Source organism: Megalops cyprinoides, chromosome 1, assembly GCF_013368585.1.
Source record: "Megalops cyprinoides isolate fMegCyp1 chromosome 1, fMegCyp1.pri, whole genome shotgun sequence".
Taxonomy (NCBI): domain Eukaryota; kingdom Metazoa; phylum Chordata; class Actinopteri; order Elopiformes; family Megalopidae; genus Megalops; species Megalops cyprinoides.
In genome coordinates this window covers 66,546,384-66,569,549 of record NC_050583.1, presented here as the reverse complement: position 1 = coordinate 66,569,549, position 23,166 = coordinate 66,546,384, and the positions used below count along the sequence as shown (strand labels likewise).

The window sequence follows — 23,166 nt, the reverse complement described above, 5'->3', positions numbered from 1 at the left end:
GAATGTGGGCAGTGCTGTGCAACACTGAGGCAATTGTTTTATTGCGGGTTTTAAATCAGCTTTTAATCCGTTGCAAGACCTCAAGGACGGAAGGGCCCCTGAGGATCTGGCTGCTCCACAGATCAATATTCTCTCTGTGTGTGAGGCAGAAGGAGAAAATTGGGTTCTGGCAAATGGAATTAGCCAGAATGAGGTCAAACAGTGAAGATGGTTTCAAAGCGTGTGGCTGTGCGCTCCCAGCCTTCCATTGACAGCACTGTAAGAGAAATGAGTCTTTGTAACTGAAACAATGCTCGCGGGGAACCCTCTTCACTAATTTATTTTAAACTGGGGGTTGGATGTCACAGTTTTTTTTTTTTGGCTGCTTTAATGTGTTGCAGCAGGTTACAGGCAGCCGATAGGGCCTTTCTTCACTTCATCTTACATACTTCTCGCATAATCTCCACACAGACCGTTAAAATATGAGGAGCTACAAATGGTTTTCTTTAACTGGAATGGAAAGATGCAACACAGTAGCAAATAGCTAAGAATGTGCTTCCCATACCTGTGACAACCGTGCGCTTGCTGACAGATCCTCCTCAGATCCTCTGTTTACAAACCATCATCTGTCACCCCTGAAGGAAGGCTCTGCGGTTTAGCCCATGGTTTAAACACGGGAACCGTAACTTAATGTGTCTGAAGCAAAAGGAATAATTGCTGCCGTGCTTTAAATCCTGCCCGCATGTTACGCTGGCATTCGCAAGTCTCGGCGCTTCACGGGCGTCTCTTAATTTCACGGGATCCGCAGCGGTGCGTGCTGTCGAAGCTTGGATTACACAAGAGCATCCTTGTGCAGCCAGTGGGGTGAGTCTTGATTAAAGAGTGAAAAGCTGCTGTCCCCCTTCATTACAGATACGTGCTTGCACCCTGCTGTGCCAAGGGTTTTGGTGGGGTACAAATTAATTTCCTACTCAATGTCAGGCACCCATAATCCCATTTATCCAGCACAGCCGGTTCTATGTAATCTTTATCTCCATGTTGGCTCCTTGTTGATTGTAGGGCCTGTCTGTTGAATCCTGTTGTGTTGCTTTCATTGGACAGCAGTGACAGGCAGTGAGGAAATGACAGATCCCATTAGTGCTGGTGTTTGCCAGCGGAGCTGAGGTAGGCAGGTAGTGTTTAAGATGGCCTAATGTCAATTATCTGCTGTGCTGAGCAGCGTACCTCCCATGAACATGTCACATATCAATCCCCTCTGTGCAGCTGGGCTACCCTTGACCCTTTTTTTTCTTATTTTAAAAATGAAAACCTTATCCTCTGCCCACTTGTGGTGGGTGATGTTCTCTTGAAGTGGAGCGTAAGCTTCCCCCCTACGGACTTTTTAGTCATCGAGGAAAGGTTGAATTTCAGCAGGAGGGACGGAGGAAAAGGCATGCCCCCAGTTCTCCCCCCCCCCCCCCCCTCTTCTGTCTTATTATTATTATTATTGTTTAATTATCACAATTTTCCTTTGCTGTGCCAATTACAGTTAACACGAGTATTGGTGGTGTATTCCGTGTATCAACAATAAACACTGGCTCTAGTCATGTCAGACTCTTCCATCTACTGCGAGGCTTTACCTCTCTTGTTGTTTGTGTGCTGCTGATGAAACCCTGTAAAACAATTTTGCAAAAAGAACTATTGCCATGGTAACTAATGAACATGTGTGCACTTTATTATAACCTTGCTGAGACCCTGTACGATTCAGCTCGAACTTCCCTGAAGCCCTTACTTGTTTGTTAATGTCTATTATGAGAACTGGGACTGGTGTAGACACATGGTTCTAATATCTTATTTAGCATAAAGACTTGTTTGTGATTCTCAGTCTGCCAGTGTTCCATGCTGAAACGACACATCTTGGGGAAGCATGTTTTTAATTGGAGGATGAGCTTCAGTATACGGGCGCAAAATTTCCATTTCTGTCTCAGGCCGTCGCATCTATTGGTCGACTGAAACAATAGCAGACTTGAAATGTGGTTACTGGGATGGAGCAAGGCTGTGCTGTTAGGACCCTCTCTCAAGAAAGTGGGTATTTTGTAGCATTTTGCTGTGTGCTCAAGGGACAGTGTCTGGTTCGCCCTGTGTGTAATGGCACAGGTCCATTTTTTTTTTCCCCATGATGGAGTTCATTGGGTTTACTGCTCAGCCATGTGCCTGCTGGGTGTGGCTCATAATGGCAGCCTCTGCCTGAGCGCCACTGGAAACTCAGGGTTTAGACACCCTGAAAGGTAGCCCTCCAAACCAGGTCTGTCAGGCCTCACCACTTAGCCGTGGCAGGTTTGCTTGTAAAGATGGGAGAAACTGAAAGAAAAAACGGACTGCCGAGACACTGCTTTTTATCTGGCTACTTGCACCCCACCCCCAACCCGCGCAGGCGCTGTGAGCTAACGGCTCAGTGGCTGGTCGGATTCCAGCGCAGCCTCTGTCCTCACAGAAATCCACTGGTGCCCAGCCTAGTGCCAAGCTCATGCCCTGCATTTTCTATACTGATATAAACACATCACCAGTGAGGCCTGCTAGACTGTGACTGTGAGGAGGAGACCCTGATATCTGCACACAAGAGTCACTTGAGACTGCTCTGCTGCAATTACAGATAACAAAAACACACTGTGAGCCCCCAGAACAGATAGGTGTGTCTTACTGTATTAGAGGTGTTTCAGGGGAAACTGACAGACCACGCAAAGCTTCTCTGGCTGATGTGAAAGTTTGTGAAAGGCTGATCAAATTATACGGCAGGTACAGATCAGTGTACTTTTTCGGTTCTGTCTTATACTAGTCAGTAATGGAAAGAAAATGGCCTCAGGACTGTTTTCATGTTCTGCAAACTCAGAATGAGGTTGGAAAAAATATTTTCATTTGAACTGTTTTTCATAATGTGATGAGTGTGCAAGTTCATACTGACTTTGACACAACTTTACAGCTCTGATGGTCATAATGTCTGAGACTTCTTGACATTCAGTTCCCTTGGCAGCGTGTCCTAATGGAGAACCCAGAACCCAGACTGGATTCATTCTGATGCACATAATACCTATGTGCCAGGAAGAAACTGTGTTTAACCCCAGCCTTCTAAGGTCTTATGCACTGTCTCAAACCGCAAAGAAAATGGCAACCAAGACAACCAAGATCTCAGATGGCCTTTGAGTTTTTTTTTTTTTTTGTCTGCCTTTCTGTTTGTTTTGGTGAACATTTCTCAGGGCTGCCCACAGCGATGTGGCAAATTCGTGCCCTGTGGCTGACATTTTATGATACTTTACATCAGCCTGCACAAGACATTAGTATGTGGCTGCAGTTTGAGTTACATTCTTAAGCAGTGAGACTTGGCTTTTCCTCTTGACCTCCTTTTCACACTCGGTCTCCCTCTGCTTGCAGGGCTAGAGAGCGGAGGGGTGACCCTCAAAGAGCCGGCCTCGGAGGCGGACATCGAGAGCTCTGCCCCGGTCACGCTGCGCTGCCACATCGACGGACACCCGCGGTAAGCCATCGCCTGAGCCTTAAGCGCCAGCCTTCCACGTGCTCAACCTGAGCAGCCACAAACACTGGCTGTCCACGCCCCCAGAACTTACAGCTGCAGTGAGGACACACCTTACACCAGCTGATTCAAATGATCAATTCGTTACGAACTCCCGAAGCTACAGAATAACAAACCGATCATTTGAATCAGCTGTGCTGGAGCAGGGAGAGATCTAAAACATGCAGGACAAGGGGTCATCCAGGAGAGGTTTGGACACCCCTGCCCTACACACTCCCACCAATGACAGTGGCCGTTAGCCTGCGCCTTCTATCCATCCACCAGTCATAGCAGCTGAGACCTTGTTATTCCAGTTGCCTGCCAGACACAGCAGGCCATGGTCAAGGTGTGATCTGGTCCCGCTGAGTGCTGCCAGGCCCCGCTAACCTCCCTTCTGTCCCCCCCCCCCCCGCCCCCCCCTATGCCAGGCCGACCTGCCAGTGGTTCAGAGACGGCGTGCGACTGACGGAGAAGAGCCACCAGATCAACAATAAGGAGCGCACCCTCGCGCTGAAGAGCGCCAGCCCCGACGACAACGGCCTGTACTACTGCTGCGCCAAGAACGCCGCTGGCCAAGTCTGCAGCAGCGACAACTTCACCCTCAACATCATAGGTGCACTTTGCATGCATGCACGCGTGCCTGTTTGTGCGTATGTGTGTGTGTGTGTGTGCGTGTGTGTGTGTGCGTGTGTGTGTGTGTGTGTGCGTGTGTGTGTGTGCGTGTGTGTGTGTGTGCGTGTGTGTGTGTGTGTGTGTGTGTGTGTGTGCGTGTGTGTGTGTTTGCACCTCACCACAGAGGGGTTTCTCAGTTTGTGGAGCCACTCTTTAGTTACCCCAGGGGTCCTTCAGGGCTCTTCTCCCCTCTAATTGGTCCCTTTGCTGCGTTTATACAAAGAAAGAAAAGGAGGGAAAAAAACAGCACGGTAGAGAGCAAAACCATGACAGTGGACCTCCTTCCCCTGCTATCCTTTGACCGGAGCTTTGCCAAGATCTGTTTTTTCTGAATATAGGTGTGGAGTTTGTACCCTCTCTCACTTACATGTCCCCTTTTCCTTGAATCAGTTGGAGTTGTTGGGCTGTTGGAGTCACCTGGCCCCCTGCCCCTGCTTCTCTTACCTGCTGTCCCAGCTACCTGCGGAGTCCTATCTCCCCATTTTGAACAGCACTCCCTTGCCGTCACAGGCACCCACTCTACCCATTTTGTCATCAGGTGTTTGCTTTGGCTGTCAGGAGGACTCAGGTGTCACACTGACTGAGCATTCTCCAGCCCAGGTTCCCTGCAGGGTTGGAGCTTACCTCGACTTTTGTGGCGTTAAGTAGCTTGAAGTACAGGGGCACCCCTTAGACATGGTGGAAGTTTATCACACCGTTCGTGCGTTTTGGAGCGACGCAGTGCTCTGTAGTTTGGTTCCATCTAATCTTATAAGCCCCGCTGGTTGGGTTCAGCTGTTTCCTGCCCCTGGTATTTTTTGGCTGCCAGTCAAAGCTGCATGTGGAATGAGAAGCATGGTCATGTCCTGAATGACGCTTCTTTAATATGCTTTTGGGCTATGATTCAGAATGTAAATTCAGAATGTGAATTACCTCAGTACGTCCCCCTCAGGCTTGGGATTGTTGACATGCTATATCATCTACAGTCAGCCACAAATAGCTGCTGGCTTTTTACTGAGACTTGAGTGTGCAGTGGTGTGGCACTGGGGGGGGGGGGTGGCTACACTCCTCTGACAGTTTGAAACTGTGCTTCTCTGCACGCCTTTCTCTGTAAGTACCCTCCCTCCACAACTGTTCCCCACTCTCCCCCCCCTTTGCTTTAGTGCTCTCTGATGTTGACATTTGGTTTACCTTCAACTTGTTCGTGCCCCGCTCAGCTCTGTTCTGCCAGGATTGAATATAGAGGTGTCAACCTGAAGAGTTTTTTGGTTGAGACGCTGACACCTCCCCCCCGCTCCCCGTTTCCTCTTCAGACAAGAGCTTCCCTCAGCCGCTCGTCACTCCCGAGGACCAGGTGGTGTTGAGGAACGAGGAGGCCGTTTTCCACTGCCAGTTCACCGCCGAGCCGCCGCCCACTGTCGAGTGGTACCACGAGAGCGAACTCATCACCAACAAGTCCCGGTATGTCATGTCCTTCCCATCCTCTCTCCCTCCTCCTCCTCACGCAAGTCTTTACGGCTCTGTAAACAGCCAATTAAATGAGACTCCCAGGGAGTCCCTGCAGGTGGTTCAGTTTCTCAGCCCAGTTCCTGATGAGGGAGGACTCATCAGATTGTGTGTTGCGTTCGGTGTGTTTATGTAATGGCCGTTCAAGTTCCGCCGCGACCTGGTTTGTAGGGCCTCTCAGGTATGTCTCTGAAATCAGCAGTAGTTTATAAGTTCATTGTCACCATTTTTTTGTACTGCTGCTTGAAATTAATGAAAATTTCAGTGGAAAATGAGTATTTAGGGGGAGTGAAAGTGAATGTACCAAGCACACACATTATGTCAGTGGCCTCTTCTAGGTTGATTTATGAAAGGTACGCACACGTAAACAGTGTCCCTCAATTCTGTTTTCTTAGTCTTATGTGCCTTTTGAGATTCTTAGGTTCCTCAGAAATGTGTGAGACCATCTCTGACTCCTTGCACTATAAGGGAAAGGAAGCGGAAAATAAACCAGCAAGCACACAGCGGTCGTAAGCGCTGTTCCTCGTAAGCACCTTTGTCTCGGCACACTGCTGACACCCACCTTCGTGTAGGTAATTCTGCTGAAGCAGGTTCAAAATGCAACAGAACTCACCAAATGGAATACACTGTAGGGCACCGCCTCAGCTTTTCCACTGCACATTTAATGGCAAACTGTTTATCTAGTCATTCCTTGCAACTTTTTGTAAGCGTGAACACCCCAATAACGGTACATGGGGAACTTTGTGCTTGACTATTGCTGAAGTATGGTTGGCTTTAATAGATGGTGGATTTAATAGTGTATTTTTCTTCACTATAATGAAAAATAAGGAGTATTTTCAAATGCCCTTTCCTCCTGTATGCATATCAGCTTTGTAAAGACTGCGCTGTGCTCTGTTGGGAATAGATGTATAATCTGCTGAAAAATATTCCCTGTTAAGTCATTTTTGACAGCAGGCTGTGATGAAGTATTTCATCATCTTCTCATCTACATGCATATGTTAGAGTCTTACCAAACATGCATGAGCTCGTTTGATGCAAACAGATACACAAGGTACATGTTTCTCAGAGGCAGTGTAGCATCTCCCAACATGATTTTTGGAGACGAGGCCTGGGGTCTTTGCATAGCACTGAATAAATTTCGTCTAATGAGCAAAGTCATTATCATGCTAAGGAAAACAAATACAAAAAGCTGAGAAGGTGTGATTCACTGGAACCCTCGCAGGAAATGTGGTAGAATGTAATGTTTTTCAACCGGCTCTGTTTGATGTTCATGGTTATTTCTGTCACTCTCTATGAGAATTTCCTTTATGTCAAAATCCCAAGACTGAAAAATTCAAAATCAAACTTCAGACTTTCAGCAGCTGAATGTGTGTGACTGTCTGTATGCGACTGAAATAAACTTGGTTGTGGTGGTGGTTGGGGGTGTTAGGGGAAGTCTTTCTTGTGAAAGGTGCTTTCTCTCTCAGACACGTTATTGGAGCAAATCCAGGTATGGCCAGAGGTTTTTGGTCTGATTTCTTTTACTCTCCCACTGATCTGCCACAGCAGGAGATGGAGTCTGGCAGGGATGAAAAACGAGATGCTGGCCTACAGCTACTGCGTGTGACCTTGTCTTTGGCCTACCAAACTGGTTTTCTGAATACCGGGACCTGCTTTTGGGGTGGCCTGGTTCTGTACCAGTGGTTTTACACCCCCAGGGGGGCGCTGTTCGTGATCACGCTTTGAGTATTAAATGGAACGAGGCAGATCAGGCCAGGTTTGCTTGCTGCCTTGCACCGATTGTTGATGTCTCTACCGATAACTCGCCTCGAGTGTTCCGTCAAACATACTTTACCAGACTGTCTTTGCTTAGACTGTCCTATACATCAGAAAGTGAACTATAAGTCCTACTTGTGTTGTTAACCCACAAAAGCAATTGCTCAGGTTGTGTACTGTAGAGGGCAGTAAGATAGGGGTTTACTATACTGCAGCGATTACTGGCAAAACCTAACACAGCTGGCAATTTGGGCCCTAATTTAATGTCTTGTAAAGGTGTCAGACTGGCCAGTGGCAGCTGCTGGGCTGCTACCCAACCTGCCTGGCTGCCAGGGTCTGTTCCTGCACAAGGCTGCAACACAGGGCCAGTGTATTCTTCTGAAATGCTGGTCAGCCCTATAGCCACCGTGGCCTTAAAGGATTGACCAATGGGCCTCGGCACCAGCTATGAAGATTTACCACATGAGTGGTATTGCATGAGTTGCTTTGGATTACTGGGGGGATTTAAGGGAAGTCATATTACGTTGTTGACAGCAAACGAGACTGTATTGCTCAGGTGCCCCTCAGCTCAGATGCCTTTGAGCAGAAGCAGAATGGGTTTGGGTGATAAACAAGTGCCTTCATTTTTAACTGGATAAATGCAGTGGTTGTTGTGGACTCTAGTTGTCCACTCTAGTTTTCATTTATTAGTATCTCTCCAGGGCAGGTTGGCAAAACTTTTAAGCCAGTCAATAATGGTGCAGTGCTGTAATTCTGCATTTTTGAATCAAGGTTAATTTTTTATCCAGATTGTTTAGATCCAGTTTTACAGAAATGGGTGAGCTTAGGTATTTATACAGATCAGAAATAATCGAGATTATGAAATCTGTTTTTTTAAAGTTTCAGTATTTAAAAATCTTGTTAATAGTCAGTACTGTATATGCACTTTGTAAGTGGTGATACTAATTTGGTTTGAAATTAAATAAATGGACAAAAAAGCACCCTAGTTGGCATGATTAATGCAACACCTTTTGTATATTTGATTAGCAGAACAGAAGTGAAAGAACTTTCAGTGTCTTCCAACTCTAAAATAAGATATTTATATATGCTGAGCAGCTAACGGTTATTGATGTTCAACTATCCAGTGCAGGACTGCTCAGTTTCACTAGAGCAGTACCAGTAATGAAAATTATTCCCTGAGATAATTTGGGTTTAACAGCAGAAGGTGACACTGTTACATTACTTGAACCTGTCATGCACTGTTTTAGGGGAACATTGGTTTATGTTACTCTGGGACCTCTTAGAGCCCAATATTACCACTTGGTTTCATTAGCCCTTCAGAACCCCACATTTACTTTTAAAAAGACACTTGCTTTAAATTTGTGTTTGAACTTTGGTATTTAAGTCGGTGGTGGAGGCTTTGTTTTCTTTCAGTTTCTGATTAGATCGTGTAAATGTCAGGAGCCATCCATTTAATTAAGTTAAGCCTAAATTATCTGACAAATTTAAAGGTACACATAAGAAACTTGACTCAGTAATTGTATTTATTTCCATTTAAAATAATTTAGCAATTTAAATTCATCATGGTTACTTCATTCTAGCTGAGCTGCCGCTGGTTCTGGATTGAAGTTTGCACTTAATACCTAGTGGTATTTGTTGAAAACTTTTTTTTTGAGATGATGGTGTTTTTAGGATTTTCCTGCATGTCGTATGGCCTGAGGTCACAAGCTTTTGCTTTACTGTGGCCGGAAAAGGCTAGACATTGATCAGACCTGACATGTGTACGACACTAAGTCCCATAGCTGTCTCAAGTGATGATACTCTAAGTGATGTTTCTCAGCGTCTCTCTATTTTAAGGGCTGGCAGTTTCGACTTCTGCACTCGGCGAGGCTCAGATGGAATTTTGACAGCGGCGTTAGGTGCCTTTTGCTTTCCGAGGGGTAACCTGCGGGGAACGCGGCGTCACTGAAGCGATGGCTCGCCATTACCACTCGCACGCAGTCACCGGGCTCTGGAAAGCGCTTTTTGTCTGGAGCTGGGGTGGTGAGAGTGGTTGATGGAGCGTATTACCTGAGTGAGTCTCAGGTTGGAGCGTCCTAACCTGTGCAGTCTAGCTGAACGCAAATTTCGTATTGTCTCCCGGATCCCTGGAAAACCACGATAAATATTCAGTTACAATTCACAATGTTCAAAAAAAGTTGGGTGAAAAGAAAAAATTATTCACACAAAGATATGCACGAGAAAAACACGAAGAGATCAAGAAAACGTTCCACATGAATTGAGAAGTGGTATTTGCATGATAATGGTTTCATAGAAGGGTGAGTTTTGATGTCCCCTAACCACTAATCTCAACACAAATTTGTATCGGTACATTGTAGTACGTGGGCTTTAATAAGTCTCAAAATATTTTAATCAAGCACACGAGACCTTGAAATGCTTGCTTTATTGACACATTTCTTCTACCAGTGTGTGTCAAGGATGGCATTGTAAGTTAGTGATATTTATAAACGGGAATTTGTCTTTTTTTTTATCTCCACAGTCTTATTCTTTGCATAACATGTAAGTCTTAAAAGATTTTTACATGTTTCCAAAATGAGCTAAAGTAGTGTGGATCTGAAGCCCAAAGTAAAGAGCTAAGGATATATGGCTAAGGCCAGACACGCAGGTCAATTGACACCAGTCCTGCAAAGTGGGTTCCTGTTATGATGTGCAGTTAATGACTCTTAAAGGGCACCAGGGGCCGTTCTCCAAGAAGTTTACATGCAGAGAATGTGGTTGCTTGCGTACTCAATCTGTATGAATATGCCTTGTCTCTGGTTTCAGTTTGTGTTGCAGAATATTAGTGCATACATGTTGGAACTGTGTCTATCTGTCATAATTCAATAGATATTAGACACTCAACATCATTACAGCTGTTAATACACACATACTTTGTCACCATGACATGAGGTCATTTTGTTAACTGTAAACAAATAAGCACCCAGATGTTTTATATTTTTCAAAATATGTGTTGATTATATTTTAGCTTTTTATTTTTGCATTTTTACATTCGGTCAAAACCCCGCTGTTCAAACGATTGTTTTTCACTTAATTAGGTTCAAAAGTGAAGGCGATGAACTCAGACTAGGCCAGATCTCTATGGTGATGAAGCAGGAATTGCAGGCTCAGAGGGACGGCTGAAGCGCTCTCCTCTGCGATGCCGGGGAGGAGTGCAGGGCCTGCCGGCTGTGTGTCTGTGGGAGCTGAGACTGGCAGGCTTGTCGTTACCTGAGTGTTCCCCTTGTACAGCTGTCAGTGAGAACCCCCCCTATGCGCTCAGTCTGGAGAGATCGCGTTTGACAGCTCAGCTCTCGTTCCTTTGGCGGGGGGCTCTCAGCGTCAGTGGTGCAGCGGGTCGTCTCACGCTATACATGTGGTGTCCGGGTGCCTGGGTAAGGGGTTGTGATTGTTTCCGGTCAATGGCCTCGACTGCCACCCCACCCTGTAAAGTAGCCCATTTTTTCTCACTGGTTGCCCCAGAAGAGCGGGTGCTGTTCAAAGGGAATGGTGCCAAGCTGACTTCTCAGCGGTGTTTTGCTGGTTGTAGTTCTGTTGACCGTGTCGTCTGCTGTCCCCTCTCTGCAGTGTGTTCCTGTTGAGCAACGGCACCCTCCTCATCACCCAAGTGAAGCCCCGCACGACCGGTCTCTACAAATGCGTGGCCCGTGGGCCTCGGGGCCCGGCCGTCACCCTCCAGGCCACCCTCCGACTGGCTGGTAAGGACAGGGAGAAATGAGGACAAACACACATTCATGCTCACGCGCACACACACACACACACACACACACACACACACACACACACACACACACACACACACACACACACACACACACACACACACACACTCACACTCACAATCTATTTTTACTCTCTTACTGTCATACCTGTGCAGTGAATCATTCATTTGAGGAACATGGGAATCGTTGTCAGGGTGTAATGTTATACGCACCAAGTCTAGGTCAACCCTGCTGGGGTCCTTGTGACCTGAAAATGCACTGAAATCCCAGTATCATCTCATTCATTTATTATTGACTCCCCAGTAACCCATCTGCAAAACTCGAACTCAAGTAGACTGTAGGAATAACATCGAAATGCTTTTAGTATAACATTTCATTCTAACCATGAAGTTCAGTTCTTAGTGTCATATTTATTATAATTACTGAGGAATGATGGTTGTAAAAATAAGCCACTTCAGCAGACTTCAGTTGTCAATTGCCAATTGTTATTTTGTCCAATGTGTGTACTCATCAGTTTTACATGTGAATCATTGGTAAATGGTATTATGTATAATGTATAAATGCTAAATGTAATTATTATTATCAATAATTAATACATCTGTTATACCATTTAAATTGGTATTGTTAAATATAGTATTGTTTAAGTAAACCTTTATGCAGGTACCCTTACCCACTGCAATATTGGGGCATATAATAATGTATCTTACAGCTATGTAATAATATATATGACATGGTAGTATAGAACATTATAGTATAATAACATATATCTCAGCAGATCAGCTGTTTCTAGTTTCACTAAAGAGACGGTCCTGTTCATTCCCCCTGTGTGAAACGGGCTGGGTTTCAGAGAGACCAAAGCTCTTAAGAGACTCTTACCACAGTCACTGAGACCACCAGCATGACTCTGACACCAGAGCCCCCCCCCCATCAGAGACACCTCTGGCTAATTTTCATCTTTTTTGCCCACTGTTCCACTTCCCCATTTAATTGCATTAATTCGCTTAATCTGCCTCTAATCCGTCACAGTATTAGGGAGGATTGTGTCGCTGCCGGTTCGGTGTTTTGAAATGCCGTGAAGTTGCGCCGCCCCTCCGGCTCTCCTGACTCCCGCGTTTCTGCTGTTCAGAGCCATTCCCCTCTCTGACAGATAATGCAGCAGATCTGTTTTTGTCCATTTCCAGGCCATGGGGGATAACAATGGTGAACAGTCTTGCTGTAAAAAGCATGTGTTCAGAATCATTAGTTACCCATGTGACATTTCCAACCACTTCGGAGCAGCAACGCGGTAACATAGTTTTAACAACTGTAAAGCCCAAAAAGGTAGCACATCTCAGTTCAAACTCCAAAAGTCCAGAATATGTTCGACCACCAATATGTTCCACCTTTTTATTGTGAGACACACATTCAAAATGGAATGCACACACTTTCTGGCTGGGACAGCCTTCATACATTAAAAAATCCATTACATTCACTTCCAGACCCAACTACAGTTGAGAGGTAATAATTACATATTTCAGTCCAAAAACATTTCAGTCACTTCAAACACTAATCACATTTGAAAAATGATTGTACATTCCCTTCGTTACTGTTTATCCCATTTGATAGTCTTAACAGCCTTTTTGTAGTACTGTTGTATTGTCTGATGACTTGGTGCGAGGTTGCAGCTTTCTAAGACATATATGCAAATTTTCCTATGTTCCTTTTTTCTTCCTATTTTCCTATTTTCCTTTTTCTACTGAGCTTGTTGTAGCGTGGACCGAGAGGCATCTCTCTGCTCCCCTTTGAAAATATCCCATAATTCTGCTACAATGATATTAATCAGAAAGCCAGTGTGGAAATGGCAGCAGTTGAACAGATGGAAGAAGCTTACCTTGTGGCTGTTGAAGGCCACCATTAGGTGACTGCTTTCTGCCTGCCCCTCTGCAGAGATAGAAGATATGGGGAGACCCATGGTGCGGGTCTTCACCGTGGACAGCATGGAGCGAGTGGCCTGCCACGCCCCGCGGGGCCACCCAAAGCCTGACGTGTGGTGGGAGCGGGGTGGGGTGCGTGTGCCCTCAGAGGGCAGGGTACGGCAGGACGGCCTCGACCTGGTCTTCAGCCCCACCGAGGGGGCGGACTCCGGCTCCTACACCTGTGTCGCCCAAAACAAGGCCGGGCAGAAGAGGCAGGATCTGACGGTCACCGTGGCCAGTGAGTTTTCAGTTCTTTTCCATCTACCACTGGCCCCATCCCAATAAAACCAGCATCCCGAACCCCACCCTGGCTGCCAGATCAGTACTGACTTGGTGTGACTCGTGTGCTCAGCTGGTCATCACTTATCCGGGATTAGGGTGGAAATGAAGAAGCAGAGAGCCAGGGATGCAGCCAATCATGTAACCCAGTGCACTGAATCCAGTTTAAAGCTAGGGCTTTGGTGTGTGTATACAATGCAATGCTTTTATATACAGCAGTCGATACATTACATTCTATTATATTCTATATTCAGTTATATTTATTCTGCTGCCCATCACCTCCTGGGGGTACACAGCAGAGCTGAATATTATTTGTGAATTGTTTTTTTTTTTTTTTTTTTTTTAATTGTGCTTAATTCACTCTGGCTATTTTCCATTTCCATATATACTCAGCTGAAGTTTTGTTTTCAGTACCACTACTAAATTAATTAGCAAGTAATTGGCAATTCAGTTGTGGAATGGAAGTCGGTCAATGTGGCCGTGATCCCAGCAGTCAGCCTAGTTGTTCTTGTGGATGTCCTGATAGATAGATAGAATGGCTCACACGCAAGCTCTGCATCACCAGTCTTGTAATTTTCATAAACGCGCTGATGAAAATCTGAGCTTGTGAAAAGCTCGTTCTTTGATGATGGCTGATCCCAATGAGGCGTTATGGAAGGCTGCTTATTTGGCTCATCCACCCCTTCCCTTTGTTTGCTGAGAGTTCTTGCGACAGTGTCTGTCTTTGTCCCGTGGTTTAACCTGGGGGGTGGGTGCGTGTCCCTCCAGCTGCTCCTGAGTGGGTGACCAAGCCTGTGGACAGCCAGCTGGAGGAGGGCCGTCCGGGGTACCTGCACTGCCTGACCAGCGCCACACCTGACCCAGAGGTCACCTGGTTTCGCAGCAATATCCAGATCAACGCCGAGGTAAGGAGGCCCAAAAGTCCTGTGTGAACCGGCACCCACCCTCACACCGGAAAAACAGTCACATAGAAAACAGTCAAGGACTTGAAAATGTGCATGTACGTTCACGTGTACACAGAGAAACGTAGCATCCTAAAGGCATTTACTGGCATACACTGAGCCATGAAGAAATGCAGACGTGTTCTCCTTCTCGTGCCTCTGTTCTTCTGAAGAAGCTACGGCCAGCCGTTCATTCACACCTTCTGTCAGTTGGCTGCTCCGGGTGCACCTTCCCGAGCTGGTGAAGCACACCAGTTGCGTTCCCTCACCCTGGCCTGCACTCCTGGGCAGGCTGCTGCACTCCCCTCTCCGGGGGGTGGGAGCAAGACCAGGTGTCTCTAAGCAACTGCACAACACAAGCCCCCTCCCCCTTCCCTTCTTTCCACTTCAAGCTACCGACACACCTGAGAGATTTTAAATACTTTGTCAGAATATTAAATTAAATACAGCTGGTAGCAAATAACCTGTGTGTGTGATGACATTTATGACGTTTTTTCTTTCCCCCTGTCATAAGTCAAGACCACGATTGCTTGGCTGGCATGAGATTACTGTTGAAAGTACCAGAAACGTTCCCTCAAGTAACACACAGAGCATGACGAAAACCATTTTAAACGCTCTACGACATTGCCCTGGAACCAAAAAAGTTTTTGAAAATACATCATTTATCCAGTACAGGTCTCTGAGCATAGCTAGCTATCTGGCTAGCAGTCTTGCTCATTAAACTCATAAGAGGACAGGTAGAACCCCACCAGTTGTCATTATTCATAATACTAGTGACCCTGAGGTACGTGTCCTTTGTTATACTATTATTTCCACAAAGCTACCTTGCACTCCGATGAATACATCACTTGACATGAGCCAGGCGTAGAATTTGTCAAGAACAAATTTTCTCATTTGCTCGTTTTCTCCCTTGACTCACACTCTGAACGTTTAACACACCTTGGCTTGTTAAGTGAATTTGATAGCAGAAGTAACGGATAGCTGGCCCAGTTCTGTCTGGCAGCTAAGCAGCAGGCTGCAGGTTACAGCTTGCTACTGCCTTGCACATGGAATAATGGGTTTACTTACACACTTCCTGTAACCAGTCTGAGGTCGTGCCAGTCTGTAGTTGTGCTGATCATGTCCACATTCCTGTGTATATATTTTCACCAGCCACTTTTGCCTTGTGCAGTATCACTGGTTGTGTGTGTGTGTGTGTGTGTGTGTGTGTGTGTGTGTGTGTGTGTGTGCGTGTGTGTGTGTGTGTGTGTGTGTGTGTGTGTGTGTGTTTGTGGTGTGTGTGTCATAAACAGATTTGTTTGATTGATAGGCAGATATTGTCTGTGTATTGTCCAGTATTTTTCCCCCATTCCCTCAGTGAAAGCCATGCCTCTTTCCCCAGGACATTCGCTTCAAACAGTTTCCTAACGGGACCCTGCGCTTCAACAGTGTGGAGGTATACGATGGGCAGGTGTACGTCTGCCAGAGCAAGACCGAGGCCGGGATGGTCACTGCACACGCGCGAGTCTTCGTGCTGGGTGAGTATCTCTGGCACCTGGGTCAAGCATTGGCTGCCATGGTGAGAGGAATCCTTGGAAAACATGATAACCCACACTCTAATGTTTCAAGCAAAACTTTATTTTATTTATATTTTATTTATATGGACAGTGACTGAATTGTACGAGCGTGGGTTGTCACATATTCAGTTATTTTCTTCAGTGGTCAGAAAGAGGGGGAGAGAATGTTGGGTGTCAAGGTTTTTTTCTGGTGCATGCTCTGTTTTATGCGTTTGCATCACAGATTGTCTTGTTGAATGCGCTAATCTGAGTGTGTGGGGAAACGACCCATTTGTGGGTGTATGTTTGTGTACTGCAGGTAGCCAGGTAGCTTAGAGCGACTCTACCAGTGTCTGACTGAGTTAATTATGCTGTGTTCCAGAGAAGCTGAAGTTCACTCCGACCCCCCAGCCAGTGCAGTGCCTGGAGCTGGATAAAGAGATCAGTGTGCAGTGCTCGGCCAAGGGCCGCGAGACCCCCACCATCCAGTGGACCAAAGCAGGTTGGTGTGAAAGGGCCCATTGAGGGGGGCCGCCTGCGGGCCAACCTTGGCTCATCAGGGAGCTCTGAGCAGGGCCTTCTCTCAAGGTACCAACAAGAGAACCACTGTCAAGAGACAGGCAGGGGAACATACAGGAAAATTGGCAGTCCACAGGAGTCAAGGCACATTGACACCTTCACAGCTGGAGAAAAAGGCAGCAAAGAAAACTGGTGCCTCTTGTGTGTGTCAACAGGGAATCTTATGTATTGTATTTTTTCTGGCATTTTATTGCATTTCTGGCATTTTACATCCTTAAAAGTGTGCCATTTGAATCCATCGATTGTTTTTTTTTTTAAGCAATTGTAAAACAGCAGATTAATATCAGTGGTATTTGAATTAAGCAAACAACTAATGTGGAGTCTGTTGTGTATATATAGGTTCTTCAGTGTCTTCTCCGCTAATTTCTCACTTTCCCTCTGTCGCCCCCTGCAGACGGCAGCGAGATCCCACCCCGTGTGGAGCAAAGGGGCGGTGTGCTACACTTCTCCAAGGTGACGCGCAGCGACACAGGCAACTACACCTGCGTGGCCTCCAACAGCCTTCAGGGGGAGATCCGTGCCATAGTGCACCTCACTGTAGCAGGTGGGATTCCGCCTTGAGCATCAAAACAAATGAATTACATTATGCATCCTATATTAATACACATTTCACAGCTTTGGCCTTTAGCTATGTACTCTGTGAATAGGATTCAGTGCGAGGCGGCTGCTCTTGAGGAAGGAAAAGGCATAATTTATTGATATGGCGTCGCTCCCCTTCTGAAAGAACCAGTAAGTCATGGGCTCTGAAAAGATTGGCCATGCCCCCACTGTATAACACACCTGGGCAGCTCGCTACAGGGAAGGTACGAGCACTCTGTGTGGGTTCCTGCTTCGGAAGAGTGGCTGCTTCTCTCGTATGGCTGCTTCTGTTGTCAGCCAGTGAGGTGCTTCTGCCCCTAGTGACGGTGCTGGATATTACACTGTTGTTCAGTTGAGCAGCTTTGATACTCATCAGCCACAGGGGTTTGGTAAAGTACACTGGAGGCAGTTCTATCAGATAATAATAATTTAACACATTATTGGGGCCTCAAACTGGAAATTAATGGTAAGTATCTTAAAAAGGGATTAACTATTTGGAGAATTTTCTGAATGAACTTTAGTTTTACATACTAGTCACATACCATGTCAGTGGCCAACAAAAGCTGATAAGCTGCCAGCCTAAGGCATTCCCACTGTTTTATTTTAGCATGAAACCATCCTAGGTGTCTTTTGAATATGAACCTTTCAAACAAAGCCAGCTGGCAAACAAAGAAGTGAGCCAACTCTGTTTTACTGTTTCCACCTAAAATGGATCTGTTTCAGTTTTAGAACGTGCAATCAGATGTTTCCCATAAACCACAGTGGCTCCACTGCAGAAGAGGAGGCTATGCCTTCCTTGCTGGAACAAAGACCTTTGCTATCTGTAGTTCATATGTCTGGGGCTTTACCCAGTATGCACATTTCAGAGTGACTTACCCCCTGGTTTTACCTCACTAACCTCTATGTGTATGTGGCTTCTCTCTCATTTCAGTTTACGTCCTCTTCAAGCTGGAGCCGGAGAACACTACAGTGTACCAGGGCCACACAGCCATTCTGCACTGCCAGGCCACTGGTGACCCAGACCCCTACATCCAGTGGAGGATTAAGGACAAGTTCCTGGACCCCAGTCAGGGCAGGTGAGGCCCCCACCGACCACCAGTAATACTATTCATAACTAAGAGAAGTACACTGAATCGGAGGATGAACTGCATTTTATGTAGATGGCTAAAGCCTTGTTTTTCCCCAGTGGGTCTTATGACTGGGGTTGCCAGCTCTTTCAGTGTCTGCAGACGTTGTGAATGGTTGAATTTTTGTTGCACCCTGAGAGGTGCACGGTCACTCTGGCCCCTGCCCTGCTGTCCTGTTTCTGTGTGACATCACAGGACCACTGGAATAAACGGGCTGCCTTTTGCAGCTAACAAGGCCAAGATGTGGTTTGGGTCACAACAGCATCACTTTCCTGTGTGAAGAAGTCAATTTTTCATGGTTGTTCTCGGAGTAGGGAATTACATTATGTCTTGTGTAAGGTCATACCAAAGTCACTACTGTGAAATTCATGGTAAGGGTGGTAAAGCAGAGTCCCACCATGAAATGTGGCCCTCTGGCAACTGATTGGTCCCCACCAATTCTGTGGATGAGGAAGGGGTGGGTCTACAAAAAGAATATTTATACCTGTTTACAGACATACCTTAATAAGCACCAACAGGGATGAGAGACTTACACCGTGTTTCCCCAAAAGAACACACAGTCATTGTCATGGCATGATGCAGGTGTGGGCTAACGAAGGTGACATGTTCACGTGTGCATGTGGTGCCCTTTCCTCTCCCCACCTCCAGGTTCCAGAAGATGCCAAATGGCTCCCTAGTCATCCGCGATGTCAGCACAGAGGACACTGGGAAGTACACCTGTATTGCTGGGAACAGCTGCAATATCAAATCCACCTCAGCGGATCTGTATGTTGTGGGTAAGCATTGACCCTAAGGCATGTGATCATAGGCTGGAGGGTCCTCCAGTAGGATGCTAGTAAGGGCCTGAAGGATGCCAGTGCCACATAGTCTCCTTCCATCAGATTAGGTTAGTTTGCTGTGCAGTCCTCGAACGAGGATATTCATTTCACCATTTTGTCCAAGAAGTGAGGTGCAGGTAATGATGTATTAGTGCAGTTGTAGCAGTGTATAGAAGATGCAGCAATTGCAGTAAACAGCCATGTACACAATCAAAAATTCACAGCAATTATGGGAACTGTGTATGTAAATGAACAGGCATTCACTGGGTAGACCTCGGCTCAAAATGTGTATTTGCTTGATCTAAGAGAAAACCAAAGGAAAGTATCTTGTTGCACGTACCAGACTTCTATTATTGACATTTTTCTTAGTATAAGGAAAAGTATAAAGTATGAGTAAAAGCTTAGTATTCGTGTCAGGTTCTATTTGCAATAGAATTATTTGATTAAATAATGGTAGTTTTACTGGTGATAAGTCAGTAAGATGTTACCTCACTTGTGCTGTGTCTTATTGCAGTGCCTTATTGCACACTTGTGCTCTGTCTTATTCATGTAAGCGAGATTTGTACACATGTATCTGGAAAAGCCAAGCCCCCAGACTAATGGTCTGAAATCAGAATTATAAATGTTATAAGTGTTCCGTTCCATGCGTGTTCTGCATGGCCAGGGTCCAGTATAGAATAGGACCTTTTCTGGGGGTCTTATTACAGACATCAGTGACTCGTTGCAGTGGAACAGAGGTCGGAAGTTGCCTGCAGAGGCGGGAGTGGAGCACCAGGGACGCAAATCCTGACTGCTTCTGACCCTCAGCCTCTGCCACAGCTGCTCTAATAGCATTAGCCAGTGCTACATTTGTGGCTTTAATGAAGCAGAGCTTAAATGCATGTGAGCTGTCATCCGTCAGTTGGAGGGAATATTCATAATTGAACATAGAGGCCCACTTCCTCAGCAGCTGTGAGGAAGACATGCCCTTACGTGACATCTGAGTGAGATCACAGCTCAGTGTTGACATAATGCAGTATAATGTAAATGCTTTAAATGTGTCTCATGTTTGAAGCTTTTATAATGATCTCACCTGAGGTAGAATAGTATGCTTATCTTCACAAATGTGCCTGGGGACGGAGAAACAGACTAGCAGTTCCACTGAAACAAGTGCTGATTTTCAAATCCTATACATTTGACATGTGCACTTGCTTGTGAGTGACAAAAACTGTGTCCAACAAGAACGAGGGCTATTATGGTATGCCTCAGATTCAGTGAGAAGACGTGTTGCTGCAGTCAGCTCTGCACATGCATAAATGATCCGGCGTTGTTTGCTTAGAAGACGCACCTATTTGCTCCATTTTCTCAGCTGGGTGTGTGTCGATGCAACTCGTGATACCTCGCACTAGGGGACTCTGGCAGTGCTCCACCCAGGATCTGAACCTCAGTTTATTAGCGCAGAGCTTCTGGATGTTTATGGCAAAGCATAGCAGTGCCACTGTTGACCCTGTGCTGGTCCATGTGTCTCCCCTGTCTCAATGTGCCTGACCAATTCTAGCACTGTCCCTGTGCAGAGCTTAATATATATTCCCCTGCTTAGCTGACTGGAGCAGCTTGATAGAATGGCTGCACTTTTTTGCAGGAACTTGGAGGGCTTTGCTCTATCAAGGGCTGCTGAGGGACATGTTTGGTGTACATTTGAGGGGGTTAGTGGGGGAGAGATTGTTTCCTCACATTTACACAGGGCCCTGTTAATAATGTGCGCGCGTGCATGCCTGTGCGTCCGACAGAAAAGCCAGTGGAGCACTCGATGGATGACGAGAAGGCGCCCTACAAGATGATCCAGACCATTGGGCTGTCGGTGGGGGCAGCCGTGGCCTACATCATTGTTGTGCTGGCCCTCATGTTCTACTGCAAGAAGAGGCGCAACGCCAAGAGGCTGCAAAAGGGTGCGGAGGGGGAGGAGCCCGAGATGGAGTGCCTCAACGGTGCGTGTACAGGCGTTTCTGTTCCCGTTGCGCCGTCAGGGGAGTTAAACTCTCTTGTTACTCTCAAACTCTCAAAAACGCAAAGCTCTGCAGCACCTGTGTCTGTCATATTAGCAAGGTGTGAGCACAACCTTCAGAAGAGCAAGCCACGAAAGAGACACTGTTCATGTTGTTTGCCTTTGTGGCCCCATCAGTGTAAGTGGCTGTATTATGATATTCCTTCATTAATTGCGTCTTGGCCGGAGGGGGTCCACTGACGCAGCTGTGTTTGGGCCCTGCAGGGGGAGCGGTGCAGCAGAACGGGCAGACCACGGCAGAGATCCAGGAGGAGGTCGCCCTGACCAACCTGGCCAGCACGGCAGCCTCCAGCAAGCGGCACAGCAGCAACGACAAGCTGCACTTCCCCCGCAGTAACCTGCACACCATCACAGCTCTGGGTACATGTCCTGTGACACGCTAACCAAGGCGCCTACATACACACACACACACACACACATACTGACGTGTGCACACATGCACACATATAGGGCAATACCTGTTCAGCATTCTCAGAACATACAGTGTAGACTATAACCACATTGTGCAAAAAGGGGATTAATGTAGGGGGCTGGTGTTATGTACGCTACCCATGGGGAACTGTGGCCTACACACAGCAGTGTGTGCACAGTTCAGTCACTTGACTGCACCTGGCTTGGAAGTCAGATATACTTTTAGTCTCAGGATATTTCTAGTTTGCAGTATAGCTAACTGTATAAGCACTCCCCCTTGATATTTGTATAGCTTTGATCCAAGAGAAGTACGGTTTGTGTGTGGCTAGTGTAGGTTTATGTGTGGTTAGTGAGTGAATTGAGTGAATTAGTGGTGAATATTTCAGCTTGGGGGGTTCCCTCTGTCCTGGCGAGGGAACTAACCCAACTACACATTGCTTGTATGTGTGTGTGTGTGTGTGTGTGTGTGTGTGTGTGCTGTTCTGCAGGGAAGGGAGAGTTCGGGGAGGTCCTCCTGGCCAAGGCCAAGGGCATCGAGGAGGGCGAGGAGGAGACGGTGGTGCTGGTGAAGAGCCTGCAGACGCGGGACGAGCAGCTGCAGCTGGACTTCCGCCGCGAGTTCGAGATGTTCGGCAAACTGAACAACGCCAACGTGGTGCGGCTCCTGGGCCTGTGCCGCGAGGCCGAGCCGCACTACATGATCCTGGAGTACGTGGACCTGGTACGTACCAAGTGGCTCGGGGGGGGGGGGGGGGGGGGGGGGGGGCTTTGGCTGGATTGGTTGCTGCTTGTTCTGCTTGACAGTGCTCCGAGTGCTTACTGACTCCTGTGTCCGTTATTTCAGGGTGACTTGAAACAGTTCCTAAGAATCTCCAAAAACAAAGATGACAAAACCAAGTCTCAGCCCCTCAGCACCAAACAAAAGGTGAGTAAATAAAATAGCATTCCCCAGCCCTTGTGTTCATAATTTGGTGTATGTTTGTACGTGCTGTCCACTAGATAAGGTATCTAAGCCTAGATAAAAGCAATTCCTTACAGTGGAATAACAGTGTTCCAAACCAGACTTTTTCCAATGAGTTAATCTACCATGGCTGGGCAATCAGACCAAAAAGAGAAAGTCCTGTGGCGACAGGAGAGAGTGCACCAACAGGGACAGTGCACCGTTCACTATACTCAAATGTAACTGTATATAATTTTTAATCCTACCGAAAGTTTGCCCGCTGGTATGGAAGATGTGACAGATGCAATCAGAGCTCCTGTAATAGTGTTGGTACTTTAAGTGGCCTTCTGTCAGTACAGTCCATTGTATGACAGCAGGTGCAGTCCCCCCCTAGAGACCAGAGCACTGAGCATTCCGTGTGCTAATTTCAGCAGGACAAAGGCAGCAAACAGCCTTGTCCTGAGACACACAGCCTCAGCAGTATAAACACACAGACGCAGATGCATGCTTACACACACACACACACACACACACACACACACACACACACACACACTTTTACACAGAAATCTGCATCCACATCTATAACCACACACACATATACAAATATGCACATATAAGTCTACAGTACACATGCATATACATAGACATGCGTATACACACACACACACACACACACACACACACACACACACACACACACACACACACACACACACACACACACACACACAACAAAGCATATTAATACAGCCACACACA

General features: G+C 46.5%; 1 protein-coding gene across 1 annotated transcript in view; it reads left to right on the top strand.

Moving 5' to 3' along the window:
• Positions 1-23,166, top strand: part of LOC118779164 (inactive tyrosine-protein kinase 7-like) — a 91,064-nt gene that overhangs the window by 64,574 nt on the left and 3,324 nt on the right. Inside the window, exons 3-17 of the mRNA XM_036531119.1 lie at positions 3,388-3,490; positions 3,955-4,139; positions 5,491-5,638; positions 11,042-11,172; positions 13,123-13,389; positions 14,199-14,335; positions 15,753-15,888; positions 16,289-16,408; positions 16,880-17,029; positions 17,996-18,140; positions 18,840-18,967; positions 20,779-20,976; positions 21,258-21,413; positions 21,953-22,185; positions 22,309-22,389. Of these exons, the coding sequence (XP_036387012.1) occupies positions 3,388-3,490; positions 3,955-4,139; positions 5,491-5,638; positions 11,042-11,172; positions 13,123-13,389; positions 14,199-14,335; positions 15,753-15,888; positions 16,289-16,408; positions 16,880-17,029; positions 17,996-18,140; positions 18,840-18,967; positions 20,779-20,976; positions 21,258-21,413; positions 21,953-22,185; positions 22,309-22,389 (2,318 nt within the window). The remainder of the gene's footprint in view (positions 1-3,387; positions 3,491-3,954; positions 4,140-5,490; positions 5,639-11,041; positions 11,173-13,122; positions 13,390-14,198; positions 14,336-15,752; positions 15,889-16,288; positions 16,409-16,879; positions 17,030-17,995; positions 18,141-18,839; positions 18,968-20,778; positions 20,977-21,257; positions 21,414-21,952; positions 22,186-22,308; positions 22,390-23,166) is intronic.